This window comes from Bos grunniens, chromosome 5 (assembly GCF_055505025.1).
Source record: "Bos grunniens cultivar Pamir isolate PY7600 chromosome 5, Bosgru_T2T1.0, whole genome shotgun sequence".
Taxonomy (NCBI): domain Eukaryota; kingdom Metazoa; phylum Chordata; class Mammalia; order Artiodactyla; family Bovidae; genus Bos; species Bos grunniens.
Genome location: NC_141169.1, coordinates 44,628,598 through 44,650,403, shown reverse-complemented (window position 1 = coordinate 44,650,403; position 21,806 = coordinate 44,628,598). Strand labels below are relative to the sequence as shown.

Here is a 21,806-nt window from a genome sequence, read left to right as displayed (position 1 = left end):
GGTCGCGGGCGCGAGCTGTGAGGGGATAACGTGTGTGCCTAACTCCTCGGAACCATGGTGAGTCTCGCCCCATAGTCCCTGCCCGAGACCTCCCGTCCCCCGCCGCCCTCTGCTGTCCCCCGCCGCCCTCTGCTGTCCTCCGCCGTCTGCTGCCCCATCTGTATCCCAGCATCGCTGTGCCTGTACCCCGGGTCCGCTGCACATGGCGCAGGCCGCGGCGTGTGGTCTGCGCCGGGCCCGCGGGTGAGGCCCTCCCTGTGAGCCAGAAGGAAGGGTGGGCCTGAAGGCTGGCATTTGTTCTGACTCGGTCTCTGGATAGGCCCAGAACCTCGAAACCTAGGACTAACCCTAAGCTAAGAAATTTCTAGTGCACCGGGCTGGTCATCGCGCTGGGCCCCTCCCTCCCTCTCAGGGCGGAGCCTGGAGCGGCCCGAAGGTGGTGATGGAAGCCAGGCTGTCGCGTTCCCTCCCCCTCCTGGCGGCATCCTTATTTTTAGTTTAAAATCATTTTTGCGGTCTTTGGTCCTGCCATACTTAGAGTCCGTGTCTTCGGTGTAGAATTTTTTTCGCGGAGCGCTTAAGATATCCAAAAAAGGAATGTCACCTAAGTCGCTCCCTTCGCTTTAAATAAATGACTGCCTAATCATGGAGTGCTTCATTTGTTTAAAAAGGAACATTTCTTCTTTAAATTCATGTTCTTTTAGGTATCTACTTCTAAGTCTAGTGAAACTCATCTAAGTATGTATGTTAAAGAATACTGGTATTCAGACTGATTCTTGGTTTTCAATTTTAGGCGTCCCTTTCCCTTGCACCTGTTAATATCTTCAAGGCTGGAGCTGATGAAGAGAGAGCAGAGACAGCTCGCCTGGTAAGCCTTTTCCTCGTTCTTACAAAGATAGAAGAGTGCTTGTTTGTTTGTTTTACGATTTTAAGACTGAAGTTTATTTTGGTCATCTCTGATTTTTATTCCAGTCTTCTTTTATTGGTGCCATTGCTATTGGAGACTTGGTAAAGAGCACGTTGGGACCCAAGGGCATGGTAAGAAAAACAGGGAATTTTAGTATTTTACTGTCGTTATAGAGCCCTTGGGAATACAAAAACTTGTGGGTGCTTTTTCATATTTAAAACTTAACTGTTAATTATAAAAATTCAGACATAGGTACATTCTCCTTACTGAAAATCAAGACCGTACCCCTAGGACTAAGGTCTCCTTCTGATCACTATCCCCAATACCACTCCCTTCCCCAGTGATAACCACTTATATCCTTTGGATATAAATCTAACGGCTGTCTTTATGTGGATGTACAGGTATCTTATGAATTATAAGACATTTGTTTATATATTCTTTTCATGACAATGTTTTGTCTCGTCAAAGATAGGATTGATGTGTACTTTTTCTGTAGCTTCTGTTTTTTTAGTTTTTTTTTCAGTATAACTAGATATACTCCCTCTGCTCTGTCAAATACTCTTCTGCATCTTGCTTATTTTATCATTTGTATTTATTATTGTATTGTGAGGTACACTTAGTTTTTCTCTTACAGTATTCAAACAGCCTTGTTAATGTCTCGCTCTTCTAGTGTCTCTAGGACTGGAGAAGGGTAGGACATCAAGGTTGGCTTTGGGAGTGGGTATATACAGTGAAACAGTTTGGAGTCTGCCATATAACCCTTCAGAGTATTTACACATTAGCAATCTGAGATTACTGATTAATCCATGCATCATTCCAGATGTACTTCTGTCTTAACCTGAAGCAAATATGTTCCTTTCAGGACAAAATATTGTTAAGCAGTGGACGAGATGCATCTCTTATGGTAACCAATGATGGTGCAACTATTTTAAAAAACATTGGTGTGGACAACCCAGCTGCTAAAGTTCTAGTTGGTGAGTCTTAGGACGGCATTTGTTAGCATTTGGAAACAGTTTTTAAACAGACTGTGTTGACTGACTGTCCTTTTGATTAATCGATGTCTACTTTTTTTACTGATAATTATCATTATTAAAATACAAACTCCTAGATGTGGTACATATACATGATGGAATATTACTCAACCATAAAAAAGAATGAAATAATGCCATTTGCAGCAACATGGATGAACCTAGAGCTTATCAAACTATGTGAAGTAGGTTAGAGAAGGACAAATACCATATGATATCATTTATTTGTGGATTATGACAGAAATGAACATATTTATGAAATAAGAACAGACTTAGATACACAGACAAACTTGTGGTTGCCAGGAGAGAAGGGAGAGGTGAAAGAAGGAAGGATTGGGAGTTTGAGATTAGCAGATGCAAACTATATTGTATATAGAATGGATAAACAACAAAGCCCTAATATATAGCCCAGGGAACTGTATTCAGTATCCTGTGATAAGCTGTAACTGAAAATAATATGAAAAAGAATATGTGTACAACTGAATCACTTTGTTGTATAATAAAAATTAACATTTTAAGTCAACTATACTTGAGCAAAATTTTTTAAATAGAGTCTTGGAGTGTGATGTACTTACTGATGGTGAAACTACTGTATTTCAGACTGAAGAGTTCCAAAGAATTTGTTAGGTGAGGACACCTAGATAAGTAAGATTTAGACTGGTAGTGAGTATGTTTGGAGAATTAGATGAGGTACCAAGAAGTATTAATAATTTCAAAAGCAGAATCACATATAAGTGAGTTATTAACTAGCTTTTTCCTGGTAGATATGTCAAGGGTTCAAGATGATGAAGTTGGTGATGGCACTACATCTGTTACTGTTCTCGCAGCAGAATTGCTAAGGGTAAGAATATCTGAGTAACTTCATCTCGCTGGATATTTTTTCCTACTCTGGTATTGAGTGTCATAAGTAATCAGATTCTTTCTTATTACAAATTTGCTATTGATGTGTGTTTCCACTATTTATTAATAGGAAGCAGAATCCTTAATTGCAAAAAAGATTCATCCACAGACCATTATTGCGGGTTGGAGAGAAGCCACAAAGGCAGCAAGACAGGCTCTATTGAATTCTGCAGTCGACCATGGGTTGGTATACCACAGTACTACTGTATTAAACATCTAATATTCTTTTCAAAATATACTTAGTTCAGGAAGTCTAGAGAGCAGTGGAAAGCACACATGGACATGGTTCTGTTACCTCATCCTGCCTCAACAGCAACCAGAAAAGCCCCACATTACCTGCTAGAGGTAGTCCCTAAGTTAAAATTTGGGGTTCTGGCTTTTTGCATATATAATCACAATAAAGTAGTATTATATAGAAGATTTTTTAGCCTCTTTAACCTAGTTGAATAGCAAGCACAATTTTTAGGTGTTGGTGTACTTTATTAATTTTAGTAGAGGTATATGCATTTGATTATGTTACTGCTGTAATTTACTTATCTGTAATTGGAGATTTTGAGTTTTGACAATTTTTTATTTTATAATGTTGTGACAAAGTCGTTACTTAAAAAAGTAGTATAATTTCTGGGTCCTTTGTTTACCTTACAAGTAGTTCTCTAGAAAAAGATCGTTAATTTACAGATCCACTGGCTGTGTAACTGTCTCTTTCCCCGTGTTCCTGAAATTTTTGTTTGCTTGTGTCTCTGCTTTGGTAGCTTGCCAGCTTGGTGGGGAAAATAGTATTAGTTTGTTTGTATTTCTTGATTACTGATAAGGTTTAATTTTTTTCTATGACTAAAGAACCCTGACTGGTTGAGGTAACAGTATCTATTGGCAAACACTATTTGGATAAGTTTTGGAAACGTAAAGCAAAGTTGATAACTTTGGAGAAGCATTTTAAGACCTGGCGTGAATTTTTTTGCTTGGTTTTTTTTTGGTTTGTATTTTAGTTCCGATGAAGTTAAGTTCCGTCAAGATTTAATGAACATTGCAGGAACAACACTATCCTCAAAACTTCTTACTCATCATAAAGACCACTTTACTAAGTTAGCTGTGGAAGCTGTTCTCAGACTAAAAGGCTCTGGTAACCTGGAGGCAATTCATGTCATCAAAAAGCTAGGAGGAAGTCTGGCAGATTCCTATTTAGATGAAGGTATGTATATATTGTATATGGGAAAAGACGTGTTGACTAGATGTTGAAAGCTAAATACTGAGTGAATCCTTATTTATTTAGTCAGGACTAGTGGCACTTTACAAAGCGAGAAAACTTGACTTTAAGGGAACAAATCATGTTGCAATGATTTTTGTCATCTTAATCCACTTGTTATATTGACAGTGTACTTGACCTACTCATACTATCCCAGCATTTCTTTGATAACCTCTAGGTTTTAGTTTATACTATGAAGTAAGTTACAGTTTCTAATAAAGAGACTTAGTTTTCTTCTACTTAAAGTCAGCTATTGTCAAATGGTATTTTTTCTGGGATTGAAAGTGTTCTCTAGGAAGGGTCTGGGTAGGTCATGTTGGTTGACACATGTTGAAGACACAGTTTCTGGTGTTCTTGAGGAGTGATAAATGTCTTAGTATTTTTATGCTATGTCCTTAATAATAGTATGTTTTGTTCTTACAGTATGTTCACAGTACATTTACTTCACAAAGGGACCTGTAGACAGTGTAGGCATTCTATAGAGAAGGGGGGAAAAAAGGAATAAATTATGTTTTATAGTTTCTGCTTTACTAGTCAGTGATTTGGAGTCGGGGTTAGTTGCAGAAATTCATGTTGTCTCTCTTTCACAGGTGTAACAATTCTGAAAATACTCTAGGTTGAATTTATAGGCAAGGACTGTATAGCATTTCTAATAGAGTTTGGTGGTAGAGAAAGAATTAAGGCAAGAATAGTGACCATTGAATGTCTGCTCTGTGCCAGGCATTCTACTGGAATTGTACTCAAAATCTCATTTCTTTATCATGATGTTGATCCATTGAATGAGAATTAAGTTCAGCTGAATAGAGCAGAAAACCCAAGGTGTGATAAATGAGTTAAAAGATAAAACATGTATCTAAAGGAAGCAGTTAAACACAAGTATTTTCAATTCGTATGAATACAGTTAACACAGTATTCAATTCGTATGATCATTTTGGGCCCCTTGGCTACTAATGACATCTCTGCTACTGTTGATATTCCTGTTTATAGATGAGTAGTTAGGGTTGGAAATTTGGTCCAAGCTTGTATACATAGCCCATAAGCAGCATGAGCATGAGGGGGACAGGTTTGTCTGACTGCTCTCCATGGTGTTTCATGTTAATCACAGCCTCAGTTTTTTAAAAAGTTCAGTAGTCTCTATCTGAATCTTAAGAGCTTGTTTTGTGTTGGTTTTAAGCTAATGAAAGTGGATTAATAAGTTTGCATTGCAACTCACACACCTGCAAACATAATATGTATCTGAGATAAAAGATTCAAAAATAACTTTTTTTTAATTAGCTCATTTTTATTGAAGTATATAAGTTGTACAAAAAAATGTCTGTTTACTTTTCATATTTCTACTGTGCCTCATATTTTCTTTTTTGCATGTTATTTTTTAAATAATCTGCTAAGTTAATTTTTATGGTCACTGGTGTGGAATGCAATTTAGGTTCTAGGAGCTTGATGAATTAGACTAGAAATGGCATTCTTTGAAAGAGTAATTTGATAAAGCATATTACTTTAAAAGATTCATTGATACAGCCTTGAAGTATTTAATAAAATTCTGTTTTAACAGGCTTTCTGTTGGATAAAAAAATTGGTGTAAATCAACCAAAACGAATTGAAAATGCTAAAATTCTTATTGCAAATACTGGTATGGATACAGACAAAATTAAGGTATATTAACTACATTTCCTGGATTTCTGATTGTTAGCTGCTGTAAACTTGGGTTGGGAATCAGTTGTACTTGATATATATATATATATGTGTGTGAATATATATGAGTGTGTATTTATGTTGTATGTGTGCGTTCACAGTGCACACAGTTTTGTTGTATTTACATTAAAAAGTTTTAAGTATGCTGTGAAACTTAAGGAAAGTGATGCTATTTTTTATGCTTTCCTTTGTTTTAGATATTTGGTTCCCGGGTGAGAGTTGATTCTACAGCAAAGGTTGCTGAAATAGAACACGCAGAAAAGGAAAAAATGAAGGAGAAAGTTGAACGTATTCTTAAGCATGGGATAAATTGCTTTATTAACAGGTCTGTTTGTATTTGCTAACAATATAATGATCCAAGAAAGGGCCTTGTGTTTCTGGAATGATTTAGAAAAATTCTTATAGAATTTAGTTGTTTATTATTTAGGAAGTGGTTTTTTCCCCAAAATATAAGTAAGATTGTACAGCAAGGCAGTTGCCTTACTAAATCATTTAATATGCTTTATGAAACCTTTTCTCTATCAATGATAGCAGTTTTCTGATTTGCATTTCTTTGATTGCTGGCAAGGTAAAAATGTTTTCATGTTTTTCTTAATCTGATGTATTTTATCTTGTGAAGTAACAATTTTGAACAATGTTTTTTCATATTTTTATTTATAGGCAACTAATTTATAATTATCCTGAACAACTCTTTGGTGCTGCTGGTGTTATGGCTATTGAGCATGCAGATTTTGTAGGCGTGGAACGCCTCGCTCTTGTCACAGGTATGGAAAAAAGACATTAACTTCTAACAAATAATCACTCTTGGATTTATTGAGAATTAGTGTATGTAACTCATTTCTAAAAGTAAAAAGAAAGTACTTCGTACCTGAAAAGGGTACCTTAAAGTGCCCTTATGGTCCCTAGAATCTAAACAGCTATTCACAATCTTTGATATCTTTAGTCACATTCATTTTTAACATATCAAATGCCAGCTTCACTGTAGGTTTAGATTTATTTTTGCTGTGTTGTTTTAAAGGTACTATATCTTTTTCTCACAAACACTCAGGACCGCTATTCTAAACATAGTCTAGATAAACTGAAGCTTAAAAAAAGGAGTCTTGAGTTTTAGTTTATTCATTTAATTCTAGTGCTAAGTGAGTAGTATTCACTTTGTGCCTGGTGTGGTACTCCCTGTTCACTGTATGTGCCTGGTGAATAGTACTCTATTGAACATTTAACTATATGCCAGACAGTGGGTCAAATACTTAAACATTGTTTTTGTTAACTTTTTTAAATTTATGAAAGTAATAAATGTTGAATAAGTGTGAAACAGTCCAGGAGTGTATGATGAAAAGTTGGTTTACTCCAGTATCGTTCAATACAGGTATGGGTTTTATAGTCACAGTGTAGACTAAAAAGTGCATTTACAGATATATCTACATCAAAATGACATACAGTGCAGTTACTCACTTTTTTAGTGGTGGTAACTGCTAAGTAGCCCTTGAAAACTAAGTATAACAACATTTATCCTGTTTCAAGAGCTTGACAATGTATAGGTTGGAAAGTTGGTTTGTGATCTGGCAGTGAGAATTCCACGAATGGGGTTTAGATGTAAAGCCACAAGGAACACCACATTCAGTTTGGAACTGCTATTTGTATTAGACGAAATTATACTAAGTAGATGGTAGGATTGGACTTACTTCAAAATAACGTCTTAAGCCATTTTCAATAATTTGAGAAGCATAGTCTTCTGACCTAAAAAGAGACGTTTTACTTGGAGGTGGGTTTACTTCCTTTAGAAGTTATTGCATATTTGATACTTAGGTGATAAATCTTATGATGTTCATTTTATTTAATTACTTCCTTAATGCAGCAAAATTAAAGATATAAGAAATGTGAATGATAGCACATTCATGGTATAAGTTATTATCACAAGGACTTGATAATGTGAAATTGCCACATACATTCAGAAGATTTACTGCTTCAAGCACACCAGCTGTTTGGCTGTGAATTAGACTCCATGGTGGCTCCCATCCTTAGTAAACTCATCTGTTGTCAAGATGTGTGAAATTGGGTCTTGCAAATGGACTTTAAATATTTTGTAAGCAGGTGTACATGAGTGAGTGAGTGTAGGATCAGTGAAAATTCTCATAAGCCAAATTGGTCTCAGTTGGGGCATATGATATCCCAAACATCTATTGTGTCTCACGTTCCAGAACTGTCTCTGGAATTTGCCAACCAAAAATAAGAGCTTCAGCTATACAAGTGAGTATAAATTAGTAGAGTTGGGAAGACCAGAGTCCTTTTTATAAAGTTAATTGTACAGTAGAAATAAAGCATGAATTATTTAGCCAATTTATCGGTAAGGTGTAGGAAAAGGGGTTGGGTTGATGATTGAGGGTATCTTATTAAGAGAGAGAGTAAAGAGCTAGAGAAAAGGGTTTTGTTTGATTTATTTATTTTATTGGCTACCTCACACAGCAAGTGAAATCTTAGTTCCCAGACCGTGAATCGAACCCATGCCCCCTCAAGTGGAAGCAGAGTCTTCATTACTGGATCACCAGGGAAGTCTGAGAAAAGGATTTTAAAATGGAAGCCTAACTTTGTCTTAATTAAGAACCAGGAAAGGAAATGTTTATAGCATGGAAGGTGGAGGGAAGATAGGAATAAAGGGAAGACCTAAGGAAGAAAATGAATTTGCTTTTTTGCCTTCTCATTAAGTTTGCTCTGGGAAATCCTCAGTATACATTTCCCCCTTCTCTAGGCCTTATATTACAGGAGCTTTCTGACACTTCAGTTATTGTAATAATTCACAGATACCAAGTGCTCACTATTTGAAGCAGTTCCTAATGTCAGTGCACCTGTTGATATAATAAGATTAGCCAAATATTTTCATGTTTGGTGATACTAGATCATAGAATACTAGTCTTCTAGACTGAATTCAGAAGAAAGTCTGAATTTGTTGATAAATTCAGCCTTAAAGGTAAATGTCAAAATCTCAGTTAAGGTGGAATTATATAACATGCATAGAGGAAGCCAGATTGCTTGTATTTGAATTTCAGTTTCATATTTGTTTGAACTATGTAACCTTAGATGAAAACAAAACATTTCCTTGCCTCAGTTTTACCATTTCTAAATGGAGTGATAAATGAAACCTGTCTTCTTATGGTTGTTGTGAAGATTAAATAATTTAGTTTGTATAAAGTGCTTCAGAGTGCTTGGCATATAGTAAGCAGTCAACTTAATATGTTTTCTGTTCATTTTTGCTTGTAAGAAAGCGTAAATTTCAAACCTATTGTGCATTTAATTAATGAATATTTTTGTTCATAGGTGGTGAAATTGCCTCTACCTTTGACCATCCAGAACTAGTGAAGCTTGGAAGTTGCAAACTTATTGAGGAGGTCATGATTGGAGAAGACAAACTCATTCACTTTTCTGGGGTAGCCCTTGGTGAGTGCTTATGTAGATTCTGGTTTAGGTTCCTAAACCTTTTGTTTAGGCTCTGTTGTTTAGGTTCCTAAACCTTTTAGGCTCTGTTGGTTTAGGTTCCTAAACCTTTTGTTTAGGCTCTGTTGAAGTGAAAGAAAGTTACTACAGTTACTAGAATATATGTCTTAATTCTTAAAAAACATGGTGTATGCTAATTTCAGTCTCTTGAGGGCAGCCTGTTAACCTTGTCTTTGTGAGCAATGCATATTCAATGTAATTGTTTCAGATAATTTAGAACTGCTAGGAATGTGGATTGTTAGCAAAGAGAATGTGCAGCAATAAAAGACATACCAGCTTTCAAAACCACATAATATAACCTAAATAATAGAAGGCAAATTTTTATGTTTTACAGCTTGAGTTCGTTGTGACATGAGAACATTATTTTCTTTTTAATTTTAGGTGAGGCTTGCACCATTGTTCTGCGTGGTGCCACTCAGCAAATTTTAGATGAAGCAGAAAGATCTTTGCATGATGCTCTTTGTGTTCTTGCCCAGACTGTGAAAGATTCTAGAACAGTTTATGGAGGAGGTAAGCATTTGAAAAATATTGAACATATTTTATTTATTGAAGTGTAGTAGTGGCTTTTGACTTTTAATGCTTCTTACTTCGTACTGCCTGTGCACTTAATTTTTAATAGATCTTGAAGTCTTATTTAGTGTCTTGGAGGCAACTGAGTGTAATGATTTATGTTCTTGGAATTTTAATCTGTAGGCTGTTCTGAGATGCTGATGGCTCATGCCGTGACACAGCTTGCCAGTAGAACACCAGGCAAAGAAGCTGTTGCAATGGAGTCTTACGCTAAAGCACTGAGAATGGTAAGTTAATGAAAAAGGGAGCCCTGAATTTATACATTCTTTTATCTTGGACAGAAAATGTTTCCTTTTTTGGCTTTAAGAAAAGAATGGTTTACACTGCTTAAATTCGATTTTGGAGTTTATAAACCTCTTCATGAGCAGTAATTAAGAGGAAACAGATTTTACATTATTTCTAAATGCACAGTTTTAGAAAGCTTTTCTTCTAGTTGGTAAATGAACTCTGTTGGTAGAGTAGATAGTTACCATGTCCTCTTCACTTTGTAGTTGCCAACCATCATAGCTGACAATGCGGGCTATGACAGTGCAGACCTGGTGGCACAGCTCCGAGCTGCCCATAGTGAAGGCAAAACAACTGCTGGACTGGGTAAGAAAGTGATTGGCATCTTGTGGGAGTTCTTAAGAGTAGCTTTTTACCAAGTTCTTTTTTTTTAATGTGAATTTTCATAACAACCATGTAAAAGATTCCTATGACCCTTGCCTTCATAACCATTATGTTGTTATTTAGTTGCTATGTTGTATCTGACTCATTTTGACCCTATAGACTGTAGCTCATTAGGCTCCTCTGTCCATGGGATTTCCTAAGCAAGAAGACTGGAGTGGGTTGCCATTCTCTTCTTCAGGGGATCTTCCAACCCATGGATCAAACCCATGTCTCCTGCATTGGCAGGCAAATTCTTTAGTACTGAGCCACCAGGGGGAAAGTGGCCTAAAAAAGACTTACTTCAGATTGAAAATTTTCCCAATAAAATGGTCTAGGACGTAAAAGGAATATTTTTAAGGGTAGGTAATCCTGGCACTGGACAAAAGAGAGTTAATGAATAACGATCTTACAGAAGATGAAGGGGGAGTCTAATAAGAAAAATAGATGATTTAAATTCTCCTTCAGTTCTTTAGATTCCATGGTGTAGTCAGTGATGAACAAATTTTCTTCAGTTTTATAGGTGATGTGTTGCATATAAATTTTCTATTATTTGACATAGTTACCCTTCATTAATACAGATAATCAGTAGTTGATCTTTTAATTTTCTAAAAGGTTTTCCTTGAGTGATAATCTGATGAGAATACTCTTAATTAAATTGAATAGTTGGCTTTGTAATTATATATATTTTTATAAGTCAGGTTTAATTTTATTAATGTGTTCTGTTATTAGATATGTTTTGATACTTTAGTTAAGACTAGTTGTTTATCTAGTGAATATTTCTCAGATATGAAGGAAGGTACCATTGGAGATATGTCGGTACTGGGTATAACAGAAAGTTTCCAGGTGAAGCGACAAGTTCTTTTAAGTGCAGCTGAAGCAGCAGAGGTGATTCTGCGTGTGGACAACATCATCAAGGCAGCACCAAGGTATTGTAACACTTTAAAAACCATCTCTTAGGAAAAATTAACATGGAAACAACAGCTGTATTTTTGTTAATTGTAGTTGATGGGAAGTGGAGCCATTTTGTCTAGATAGCAGTATTTTGCCAGTTACTTAAAATACGTGGTCACAACTCTTAGATTTAAACCAGAAAAGCTTAGTGGGGAGAAGGATATGGGTAACACAGGGTAGCCCTCAAGATTGAAAGGGCACAAAAGAGTAGGCTTCGGAAAGTCTAAAACCAGAGAGCATATAGGTAGGGAGGTAGTAGTAAGAAATGATGTCTGTTTACCAGGATGAGTTGGCTCCAGTCATTTTATGTCTGGGTATACTTTTCTATATATATAGAAAAGTATTTCTATATATTTCATATATTTCTATATATATGTATATATTCTTCGGCACATAATGTGCAGAGTTCCTTACATGTTCCTATTCCAATTCAGTCTGACTGGAATGTGTCCTATTCCAGTTCATGTCTGACTCTTTGCGACCCCATGGACTGCAGCATGCCAGGCTTCCCTGTCCCGGAGCTTGCTCAAACTTACGTCTATCGAGTTGGTGATGCTGTCCAACCATCTTTTCCTCTGTCGTCCCCTTCTCCTGGCTTCAGTCTTTCCCAGCATCAGGGTCTTTTTCAATGAGTCAGTTCTTCACGTCACGTGGCCAAAGTATTGGAGTTTTCAGCTTCAGCATCAGTCCTTCTGATGAATATTCAGGATTGATTTCCTTTAGGATTGACTGGTTTGATCTTGCAGTCCAAAGGACTCTGAAAAGTCATCTCCAATACCACAGTTCTATCATCAATTCTTCCGCACTCAGATTTCTTTAAAGTCCAACTCTCACATACATACATGACTACTGGAAAAACCGTAGCTTTGACTAGATGGACCTTTGTCAGCCAAGTAATGTCTCTTTTTTTAAGATGCTGTCTAGATTGGTCATAGCTTTTCTTCCAAGGAGCAAGCATCTTAGCAAGCATCTTTTAATTTCATGGCTGCAGTCACCATCTGCAGTGATTTTGGAACCCAAGAAAATAAGTCTGTCACTGTTTCCATTATTTCCCCGTCCTATTCCAGTACCATTTCTTTGGCCGTTACTTACGAGATTGTAGTTCCCCAGTCGGGGATTGAACCCGAGCCTCCTGCAGTGGAAATGCAGAGTCTTAACCACTGGACTGCCAGGGAAATCCCTCCAGCAGCTTTTCTCAGATGAAACTCATTCACGCAAAAATGACTAGGTGGCCAGAAAAATCTTAGCATTTGAAGATTCAGTTAATAATTTTAATTAAATTAACTGCTTGTAGCTAGTTAGTTACCAAAACCATTAATTTTTATTAGTGGGAAGTTCAGGGATATGGGAGGGGATGGTGGCTTGGACCGGCAGATAGAGGTGAAGGTGGTAAGGAGAGATTGATAATAAATCTATTTTAGGTGGTAGAGTCAGCAGGATTTGATGATGGGTTGGATATAAGGTCTGTGAGAAAAGGGAATTGATAATTCAAGGGTTATCAATCAAGGGTTTTTGAGGGGGCAGTCTTAAAGATTTTTATTCAAAGCTCCTTAATAATTGCCACATTTCTCCAATACATTAAGCATATTCCCACTTCATGGGAAGTGGGGGGAAATTCTAAATTTTGTCAGAAATATCTCAGTTATGTTTTAACATGACAGTATTAAACATTTTTAGTTCAGAAATAAAACATGTAAATTCCCAGCAACTAAAATAACAGTAACAAAACAATACTGGGCCACGTCATTCAAGGTTTTTGTTGTGGAAAATAGAAGTTTCTCTTAACTGAGGTGGAGGAAGGCTTTGGGAGGAAAGATGGGGGTTGTCAGCTTTGGACATTTGAGATAGTAATCTTTGAGAAAGCGATTAGTTGGATCATTGAGCCTGTAATTTAGGGAAGAAATTCAACTATCGTTAAAGTTTTAGGAGTTGTCAGCCTGTATGTGGTAGTATAGAAGGTCACACTACTAATTGAGTTCCCAAAAGCGTGAATGTATCTAGAGAAGGGAAAGGGTTTTTTGTGTTTTTTTTAAAGGACTGAATGCTTGAAATTCCAGTAATAAGTTTGAATTAGAACAGCCGTCAAGAGTCAGTAAGAAGGATTTTATTAAACTGGATAATGGATACATGAGGATTCATTGTACAGTCTCTACTTTTATATACTTTTGAAGTTTCCCATAATTCAAAAGTCTAAGGTTGGGTTGGGGGAGTGCCCCTGAGGTAGGAGGAATGTGTGTAGCAGCCAGGTAACGTATTTGGGGAGGAGGAGTGATCAGCTCCCAAGATGATGCAAATAGGTCAAGTAAGGACTGAAAATTGATCTTAAAAATTGGATTTAGCAACGAGGTTGTTGGTGTTCTTAATGGGCAGTTTCAGTGGAATAGAGAGGGCAAAAGCTTGAAGTAAATTCGATAGAGTCTGGGGAAAGAGGAATTGTATGTAGTCTGCTTTTTCAGGGAATGTTACTGTGAATGAGAGCAGAGAAGTGGGATGGTAGCTAGAGGAGGTGTGGTCATTTCTGTGAAAATTGAGTGTGTTCATCTGGGAGCAGTTTCATCAAGAGGAAGTGATGGATGCAGAAGAGGGGCGCAGTCCGCCAGCAGCTGCTGTTGGACCTAGGGAACAAGAGGAGGAACGGGAGGAAGTAGGAATGTTACTAGGAAATGATGTCCCACGTGGACGAAGTTCTTTGTGCCCCTGCAGCACTCCTTCCATTGGATTTCTCCTATGAATGGCAGCTGTCCTCTTTCTGTTAGAGGAAGGAAAGAGTAGAAAATAGTGATTTGGATGTGGACAGAAAAGCTAAAATGATACTCAGATCTCCCACTGTGGTGAGTGGAAAGGACTGGGCTACAAAATCTAGATTCTCTCTTCTTCTAGCATTGGGAGAATAGGGTAATGAGGAGCACTCATATTTTGAAATGGAAAGTTAACGAGGGAAGGAAAAGTTGACAAAATTTTCTTGGAAGCAGTGCCAACAAAGATGGGTAAATACTGCTACATTTTTTGTTGTCTTCAAGTAGAATGATAGCAAGGCAAAACAGTTATATAGGTAAAATTTTCTGACTTGGGGGCAAGGTTGCATAGCTGCCTCAGAAGTTTTTGTAATAACTTGGCTCCCTTAACCACATTTGAAATACAAACTATAGTACCTTGTTTGAGCTGGTATCACTGTTTTTGAAGTTCAAGTGTCTTAAAAATATTAGACAGTCTGAGTAATTTGCAGTAAAGAAATATGAATTTTTTAAAACTTGGTTGTGCTTCCCAAACATACTGGACTGTGGACTTCTCTTCATACTCATTATTAATCTCCAGGGAGTGTTTAGTGACAGATGCTTGACAACTTTTTCTTTATTGACATCCTTTGGTCATACTCCCATAAATTGGAAGGTTTATCTCTATATGATCCTAATATGTTTTAGTCTGGATCTGTTTCTATGCTTTTTCGCTTCTCTTAACTGTTGTGCTTGCCTCATGAAGTAGTGTTTCCACAGTCAGGAAGTAAGAAAATTTCACTAGTACCCCTACCATGCCCCCTTCCTGATTCACTGTATGGTTACCAGAGAATAAAAATTTAACATTAAAGATGTGGGAGGTACTGTTGACATACTTGAGTGAATTACCCAAGTCCATCACCAACTTTTTGTTTTCATTCATTTAGAATAGTGACCCAGAAGTTTTAATTTAGAAACCCCAAAGACTTGTCATTTTACAACTTCTGACTGAGAGAACCATCTTTGACTCATTTCGTAAAATTAACTAGCATAAGCTAAAAACATGAACTAACCATTTTCTGGAAAGTATATATTTGGTAAGTAGGTTGTTTGGGTGAGAAGCTGAGAACTGCTGAGTACCAACCTGCAACCCGCACACTGCAGATTTTTCCTGTTCTCTTAACAATACAATAATTAAGGGATGTTAACTGTGAGATAGAAACATCCTTTTTACACATTTAAAATTGGTTTTAATAAAAGTAGTACTCTAGCTGCGTTTGTATTTAATATAGACCTTCGGTTATAGTCATGCTTTTCATTTTCACTATTGCCCTATTTTAATTCTTACAGGAAGCGTGTCCCTGATCACCACCCCTGTTAAGCATTCCCGTATGCTGTTGAGCTCTGGACCAGTTCATAGTAAAGTTGTGTTTGAAAGACTTTGACTTCCTGAAAGAAGAATATAGAATTGAAGTTTATCTGTGGCTGTTATGTCCTTAAATTTGGACATTTAACTGACCTTCTATTTTAACATGGGTCTAATTTATTTGCTGTTTCATTTCTATAAAATTCAGTTGATTTAAGAGTTCATTCCTCATACTGTGCATCAAAATAAAAATTTGAACAATTACTTAGTTCTTAACTGACTTAGTGATTTGTACCTGGTTTACTCTAAATGGGAGTGAATTATTATATTTGGAGTGTAGAGTTGTTCTAGTTTAATTAATGATTGATATTACATATTTATGAAAAAATTATTTTGATTAATGTAAGGCCAAGTGAGACATTATAAACTTTATCATTTGATTCTTAATCATACATTTTCCAGTTGACCATTTTGTTTTGTGAAAGAAACATATAGTACTCTTAATTTTGTGTAGTCTACATACTCTCTCAAACACAGGAAAAAATTTATGGTGGTTTCTGTTACTTCAAGTGTGAAAGAGTTACATTTTAAATGTTGGCTGCTGCAAGCTTCTTCAAATTACATCTGGTAATTTTATAGGGCGTGGATATGGTTAGCATATCCATGTGTCCTCATTGTTGATTGTTTTGCTAGGGTTTCTTGGGTGGTTTTTTTTTTGGTAAATGCATTCTAGATAGATTGTAAGTATGTGCTGAATTTGATGGTTTAAAGGTGAATTTAGATTTGGAGGTTAATTCAGCAAAGTGTGCAAGAAATTAAATAAGAGCCCAGTAGTAGTCTTACATTGGGTACCTGTGCTAGAATTCTGGAGAGATGTTTTGCTCACATAGAGCATCAAAGGGTTTTCAGAGAAATACTGATAAACCAGCCTGTTTTGTTCTTGTCCAAAAGTTTATCTCAGCATTTTAGCACTACTTTGTAGAAGCTATTACAACTGGAAAATTTTGGTTTTTATTGTGATACTAGCTTATATCCTCCAAAATTCACATAAAGGAGACACTTCTGAGATCATCAAAGAGATTTATACAGGTTTTTACTTTTTTCATTTTTAGAAACAATAGTACATTTGCTGTGTCATTTTTAAAATACATTGTCACACATCATAACATCATTTTTCATCCCACAACTCAGATAGGTGGAGCAGTTGAACATATCATGGCCTAGAAAATGTGCAGAGGTTTCCATGCGAGAGGTAGGTGGATAAACATTTATCCTGAGGGACCAGGTAGCTTGGAGTAGGATTTTAATCTACACTGTATTTTGGCTCATTTTTTCCAAAGGTCCTAAAAAGACAGTAAGTGTTAAGAGGTAGAAATATAAGAGCTTAATTGTATATTCAAGAATACACCCATGTTTCTTTCCCTCTTTGATTCATATCCTTTGAAGACCTTACAGATTTTTTCATCATTGGCCTAGAACATCCCAAGTTCATGAATTACGAAGTTTTTAAGTTTCAGAGGTAAAGTACCAATTTAGGCCCCTCTAATTCCTGTAAGAGTTTTAGGATAGAGTTTCTTTTAACTCAGAAACAGTTATGGAAACAGTTTTTCAGTTTTCACAAGACTTTTGTGACATGGAGATTTTTGGAATGTATGTTAATACTAACTGCATAGAAATTAAGTGCTTAGGATTTTAAAGTCCATTTTAGTAGCCTTCTGTTTTTCTTTGAAGAAGAATACTATTTGTGCTGGGTATTTTACTCTTCTCAAGTCAGAATCCATTCTTTGCCTGCTTGGAGGCCATGGGGCTTATTACCCTTGCAGACTGCCTTACAACTCCCTGTAGTCTGGTCTTATATGGCTTAATTCAGGAGGCACTGGTGGGGAATGGGAGTTGGTATTTTCTTCCTGTTTTTGCTCTTTTTCTCTGGAATTGGTTGCAACCCTGGAGACCTGCCACTATATAGCTTACTGGGCAGCTCCTCTTTTCGTGGCTCTCAGCTCTTCCTGCATTTTGGTAACATATCTGTTCCCTGTTCATTGGGCCATATGGGTGGGGACAGCTGCTGCTGTTACTTAATGCTGAATACAATTACTTGTGTTACCCTAACATGCATTTTCTTGTCAGGACTCTGAGGCGTAAAAGTCAATAGAATACTTTGTATAAAATCCTTTACTGAAGTCTGCCTTGTTTTGTGCCTACTCTAGTGTTTTAGAACACCATTAAAACAGAAATGTAAAGAGCACTTCACCTTTTAATCATAGTATTATTATAGAACATTTTTTGATTATCAGTATGAATAAAGATTTCACATTTTAAAAATTTGAGCAGTACATATAACACCTTTCAAAGAAGTATTGACAAAACTAAGTGAATTAACTTACACAGGACCCTGAGGATAGTGCTTTGTAAGTGTCCGTGTGTTTCCCTGTCCTGTGGCCTAGGTGCGTGGTAAAATCTCCAAAATTCAGTGATAGAACTACTAAGCAGTGGGTTCAAAGACAAGTATCACCTGCTTCGTGTTCTCAGAAGTGGATGGACCAGAAGGGAGGGGAAAGCACCCTTTAAAATAGCATTTTAAAATAGCATTAGTATTCTTTCTAAGGTAGTGAGATTACAAGGGGTGTGTGTGTGTATTTTTTTTTTTTTTACAGTGATAAAAGACAGTAAATTGTCTAGCAGACACATACCCATGTCTTCAGTCTCATGTCTTTTGCTCTCATGATAGGAATGGGATTAGTGCCAAGGGAAAGTCTCACATTTTCATGTATTTTAATGATTTTGCAAATTATAGAATAACAGCAGGGTATATTCATTTAGAATCTTAAAAAAATGAATCCTTGGTAATTATACCTGTGTTTTCCTATGTAGGTAAGGCAGAAGTGTTTGATCACATTGCAGTAGTATTTCGTATATTCAAGACCAGAGATACTGTTTGTTGAAAATTTACTGAGAAAGTTTTTTGTTGTTGTTTTGCTATTTATGGTTTATTCCTTTAAACACGGAGTTACACTGGTTGTAGGGTAAAAGTGTCGTGCGGCCACGATATGACAGTAAAACAGCATATTAAGTAAACATTAGCCATAACCTGCCACACACTGTTCAGTGTACTTCGCACACAGTAATTTGTTTAAACTTGACAGTGCCCCAAGAGGCAGAAACTTACCATTTTACTGACTAGAAAACAGGCCCACAGAGAAGTAAGTGACCAGTAAATGACCAAAGTAGGATTTGATCTCAGGTAGTTTGAAGGGACATGCTCTTAACCATATTACAACTTGTGGCTTCCTTATTAGGAGAGGGAGTGAGTGAGTGAGTGAAAGTCTCTCAGTCATGTCTGACTCTTTGCAACCCTATAGGCCATACAGTCCATGGAATTCTCCAGGTCAGAATACTGGAGTGGGTAGCCTTTCCCTTCTCCATGGGATCTTCCAACCCAGGGATTGAACCCAGGTCTTGCATTGCAGGCAGATTCTTGATGTCTGAGCCACCAGGGAAGCCCCTAGGAGGGGGTAGAGAAGGTCAAAAGAAAGTCATAGCTATTATTAAGGATGAGCTGTGATGCCGCTCAGAAGGCAGTCTTCCTGGCAGAACGTTTCTAGTATCAGCTGAGTATAGTTTAATTGCAGTCATTAGGAATGAGTAAATAGACTAAATTCTAGCTTTCTAGTAGAAATCTGGACTCATTGCTAAAGGGGTTAAGTATTTGACAGTTTAGTGATTAAAAGGATGCTTTGGCCATCTAATCAATGGGTTGCAGATACTCTACAGACTGGAAGGTGGTGATAGGAAGAGATTATGTGAAAACATGAAACTTCCTCAGGTTTAGCAAGAAAAATTTGTGGAAGGAAAACAGGAAAATAGTCTGTCTAATGTCGTTTTAGAACTGAACTTTGCTGGGTTAAGATGCTTTTATGGAGAGCGTACTTTTTAAAAGCTAACGTTTTCAATGTGTTTTAGTTAAGATGACACTTTCCTGAAAGAGTTCAAGGGCAAAAGGGATTGTGTTATTAAACTACCCATTGACAGCAGTTTCTGTAAAGTTGACATATTCATGGGGAGAAGAAAAGGTCATAATTAACATATTAATACTTCAAAGAAATAGCAGCTTGAATACCTAGGTTTATACATGGACCACCAAAAGATTCTATACAAAAACGAATCAGGGAATGCAGAGATGCTGAGGCTGAAGAGGCAGACATTTCCTATGTATACACTACAACCTGCAATTCCAATTTCCAAATGCTTTTTTCAAGCGAACAGATTTTTCGCAACTTTTTACCTAATATGATTCTGGAAATGCGGTCCCTGCATGCAAAGGGATTTAATTCAACCCTGGTTCTTTACTGTTAAGTAAACAGTAGGATTCTGTTCCACTGGGGCAACCAGTTACACCTTGGCTTGATTTTAATAAGACCACCCTGCCAAAGAGGTTCTATTTTCTAGATGACTTTCAGCATTGCCAATGACAGTAAACAGGTGGGAGTGGACCTTTGGTCAAATCTTTACAAGGAAAATGAGTGAAATCAGCATGAACCACAGTCAAGTTCAAAATGACAGCTGGGAAAAAGAAAAAGTTACAGCTGGACTCTACCAGGAGGCATTCTCCAGCAGGGGTGTCAGCAGCCACTGAATTGCAGGGGAAAAGCTTCATCTCCAGCCTTTGCAACAATAAAGAGTTTCTGTGAATCCCACTAGGTAGGCATGTCATAAGTAACCTGAATATTTTAACATGAATATTTTCATGCCATTTATGGTCATTCATAATATGAAAATACACCCGGCAGAGGACTGGAGACAGGCCACCTGAATTGTTAGATGAGTCCTGTAACTTACACCTGATTTGAGAAGCGCGTGAGCCTCATGACCAGCCAGTTCTAGAGACTCGGGGAGGCCATAGTGTCCCAGCCTTTCTTTCCGGTGTTTGAAAATACCTGTTTGGAGAGGCTGATTTTCTTGCAAAGAAGTTGTCATGCTACCTATAGCACACAGTTCCCTTTGGGAGAGATGTTCTTGGCCAAGAGTATTTTCTACTTATGGGTTAGGCATTCCATCTGATGCTGTTCCGTTTGCCGCTGGCAGAGTTTCCCCACATGGCCCAGAGCAATCCTCTGCACTCTAATGGAGCGATCTCCAGAAGATGCTGGAGTTGTCCTTGGCTTTGACCTGCAACTGAAGCTTCTCAGGAGTTGGTAGGAGGAAGTGGAGGCAAGGCAGGTAGCTGTGCCTCCTGGCTTTCCTCCCTGGCCAACGCATAGCGTCTGGCTTTTCTAGGGTCAGGCTCTGGGGTCTCCTCTGCCCATCTTCCCACTCGACGCACCCCTTTGGCCACCTTGGGTGCATTCCTGCAAGGATTGTGGTCATAGATGACCAGCTTCAGGCTTGACAGGTGGGCCAGGCTGGGGAAGTAGCGGATGCTGTTCCGATCCACATCGATTATCTCCAGGAAAGGCATGTGAAGCAGCACAGGGGGGAAGTCTGTCAGCAGGTTACCTGAGAGCCAGATGGTCCTCAGCTCCCGGAGGCGCTGGAGCTGGCCTGGCAGCAGACGCAGGGCGTTGGAGCCAGCGTGCAACGTCTTAAGGAGACTCAGCTCACAGACCACCTCCGGCAACTTGGTGAGATAATTGGCCTCAACCCACAGGGTCCGGAGGTTCTGGAGCAGGCTCAGCTCCCTGGGGAGGTCACAGAGTTTGTTGTTGCCCAGGTAGAGGATGCAGAGCTGTTTCAAGGTACACACCACCTGTGGCAGAGCCTTGAAGTTGTTGAAATCCAGGGCCAGAATCTGCAGGTTCTGCAGCTGGCCCAGCTCTGGAGGCAGGCTGTTGAGGCGGTTGTCGCTCAGGTAGAGCTTAACCAGCTCCTGGAAGGAGCACACATGCACTGGGAAGCGGCGGAGCTGGCTCCCACTCAGATCCACCATCCTGTCCAGCGGCATCTCCCGGAGGTCTCTGGCCACGTAGTTCTGGCAGCGGTCAGCAGGGATGAAGGCCACAAAGGCTCTGATGGTGTTCCCCATGGCAAGCCGCAGCCCACCAACCACGGGGCTGCTGCTTCTGCTCTGAGGCCTGCCTTCCCCCTCATTATAACCTGGGGATTGCATGACAAAAGCCAGTCACTTCAACAGAGAAAAGTGCTCCTGATAGCAACTTGAGTGTCCGGTGACAGCCAGGGTCCTGGAGGCGGGGTCTCACACACTTGCTTTCTGTTGTCTAAACCCCAATTCTCTTTACGTTTGTTGCTTGTTTCAAACTGAAAATAGCTTCACTGTTTTTTGTAATGATAAAACATTGGGACA

The 21,806-nt window shown here is 38.1% G+C and overlaps 2 protein-coding genes across 2 annotated transcripts; one reads left to right on the top strand and one right to left on the bottom strand.

Moving 5' to 3' along the window:
• Positions 1–15,772, top strand: CCT2 (chaperonin containing TCP1 subunit 2). Its single transcript, XM_086400017.1, has 16 exons — positions 1–57; positions 794–868; positions 973–1,038; positions 1,770–1,881; positions 2,700–2,776; positions 2,906–3,018; positions 3,822–4,024; positions 5,631–5,731; positions 5,968–6,095; positions 6,431–6,534; positions 9,083–9,202; positions 9,641–9,769; positions 9,953–10,056; positions 10,321–10,420; positions 11,262–11,403; positions 15,493–15,772. Exons 1-16 carry the CDS (start codon positions 55–57, stop codon positions 15,521–15,523), a joined length of 1,608 nt encoding a protein of 535 aa, XP_086256143.1. The 5' UTR covers positions 1–54; the 3' UTR covers positions 15,524–15,772.
• A 2,694-nt stretch (positions 15,773–18,466) lies between these two features.
• On the bottom strand, positions 18,467–21,566 carry LRRC10 (leucine rich repeat containing 10). Its single transcript, XM_086400022.1, has one exon. The coding sequence runs from the start codon at positions 21,525–21,527 to the stop codon at positions 20,691–20,693; it is 837 nt and encodes a 278-aa protein (XP_086256148.1). The 5' UTR covers positions 21,528–21,566; the 3' UTR covers positions 18,467–20,690.
• Between the last annotated feature and the right edge of the window lie 240 nt (positions 21,567–21,806).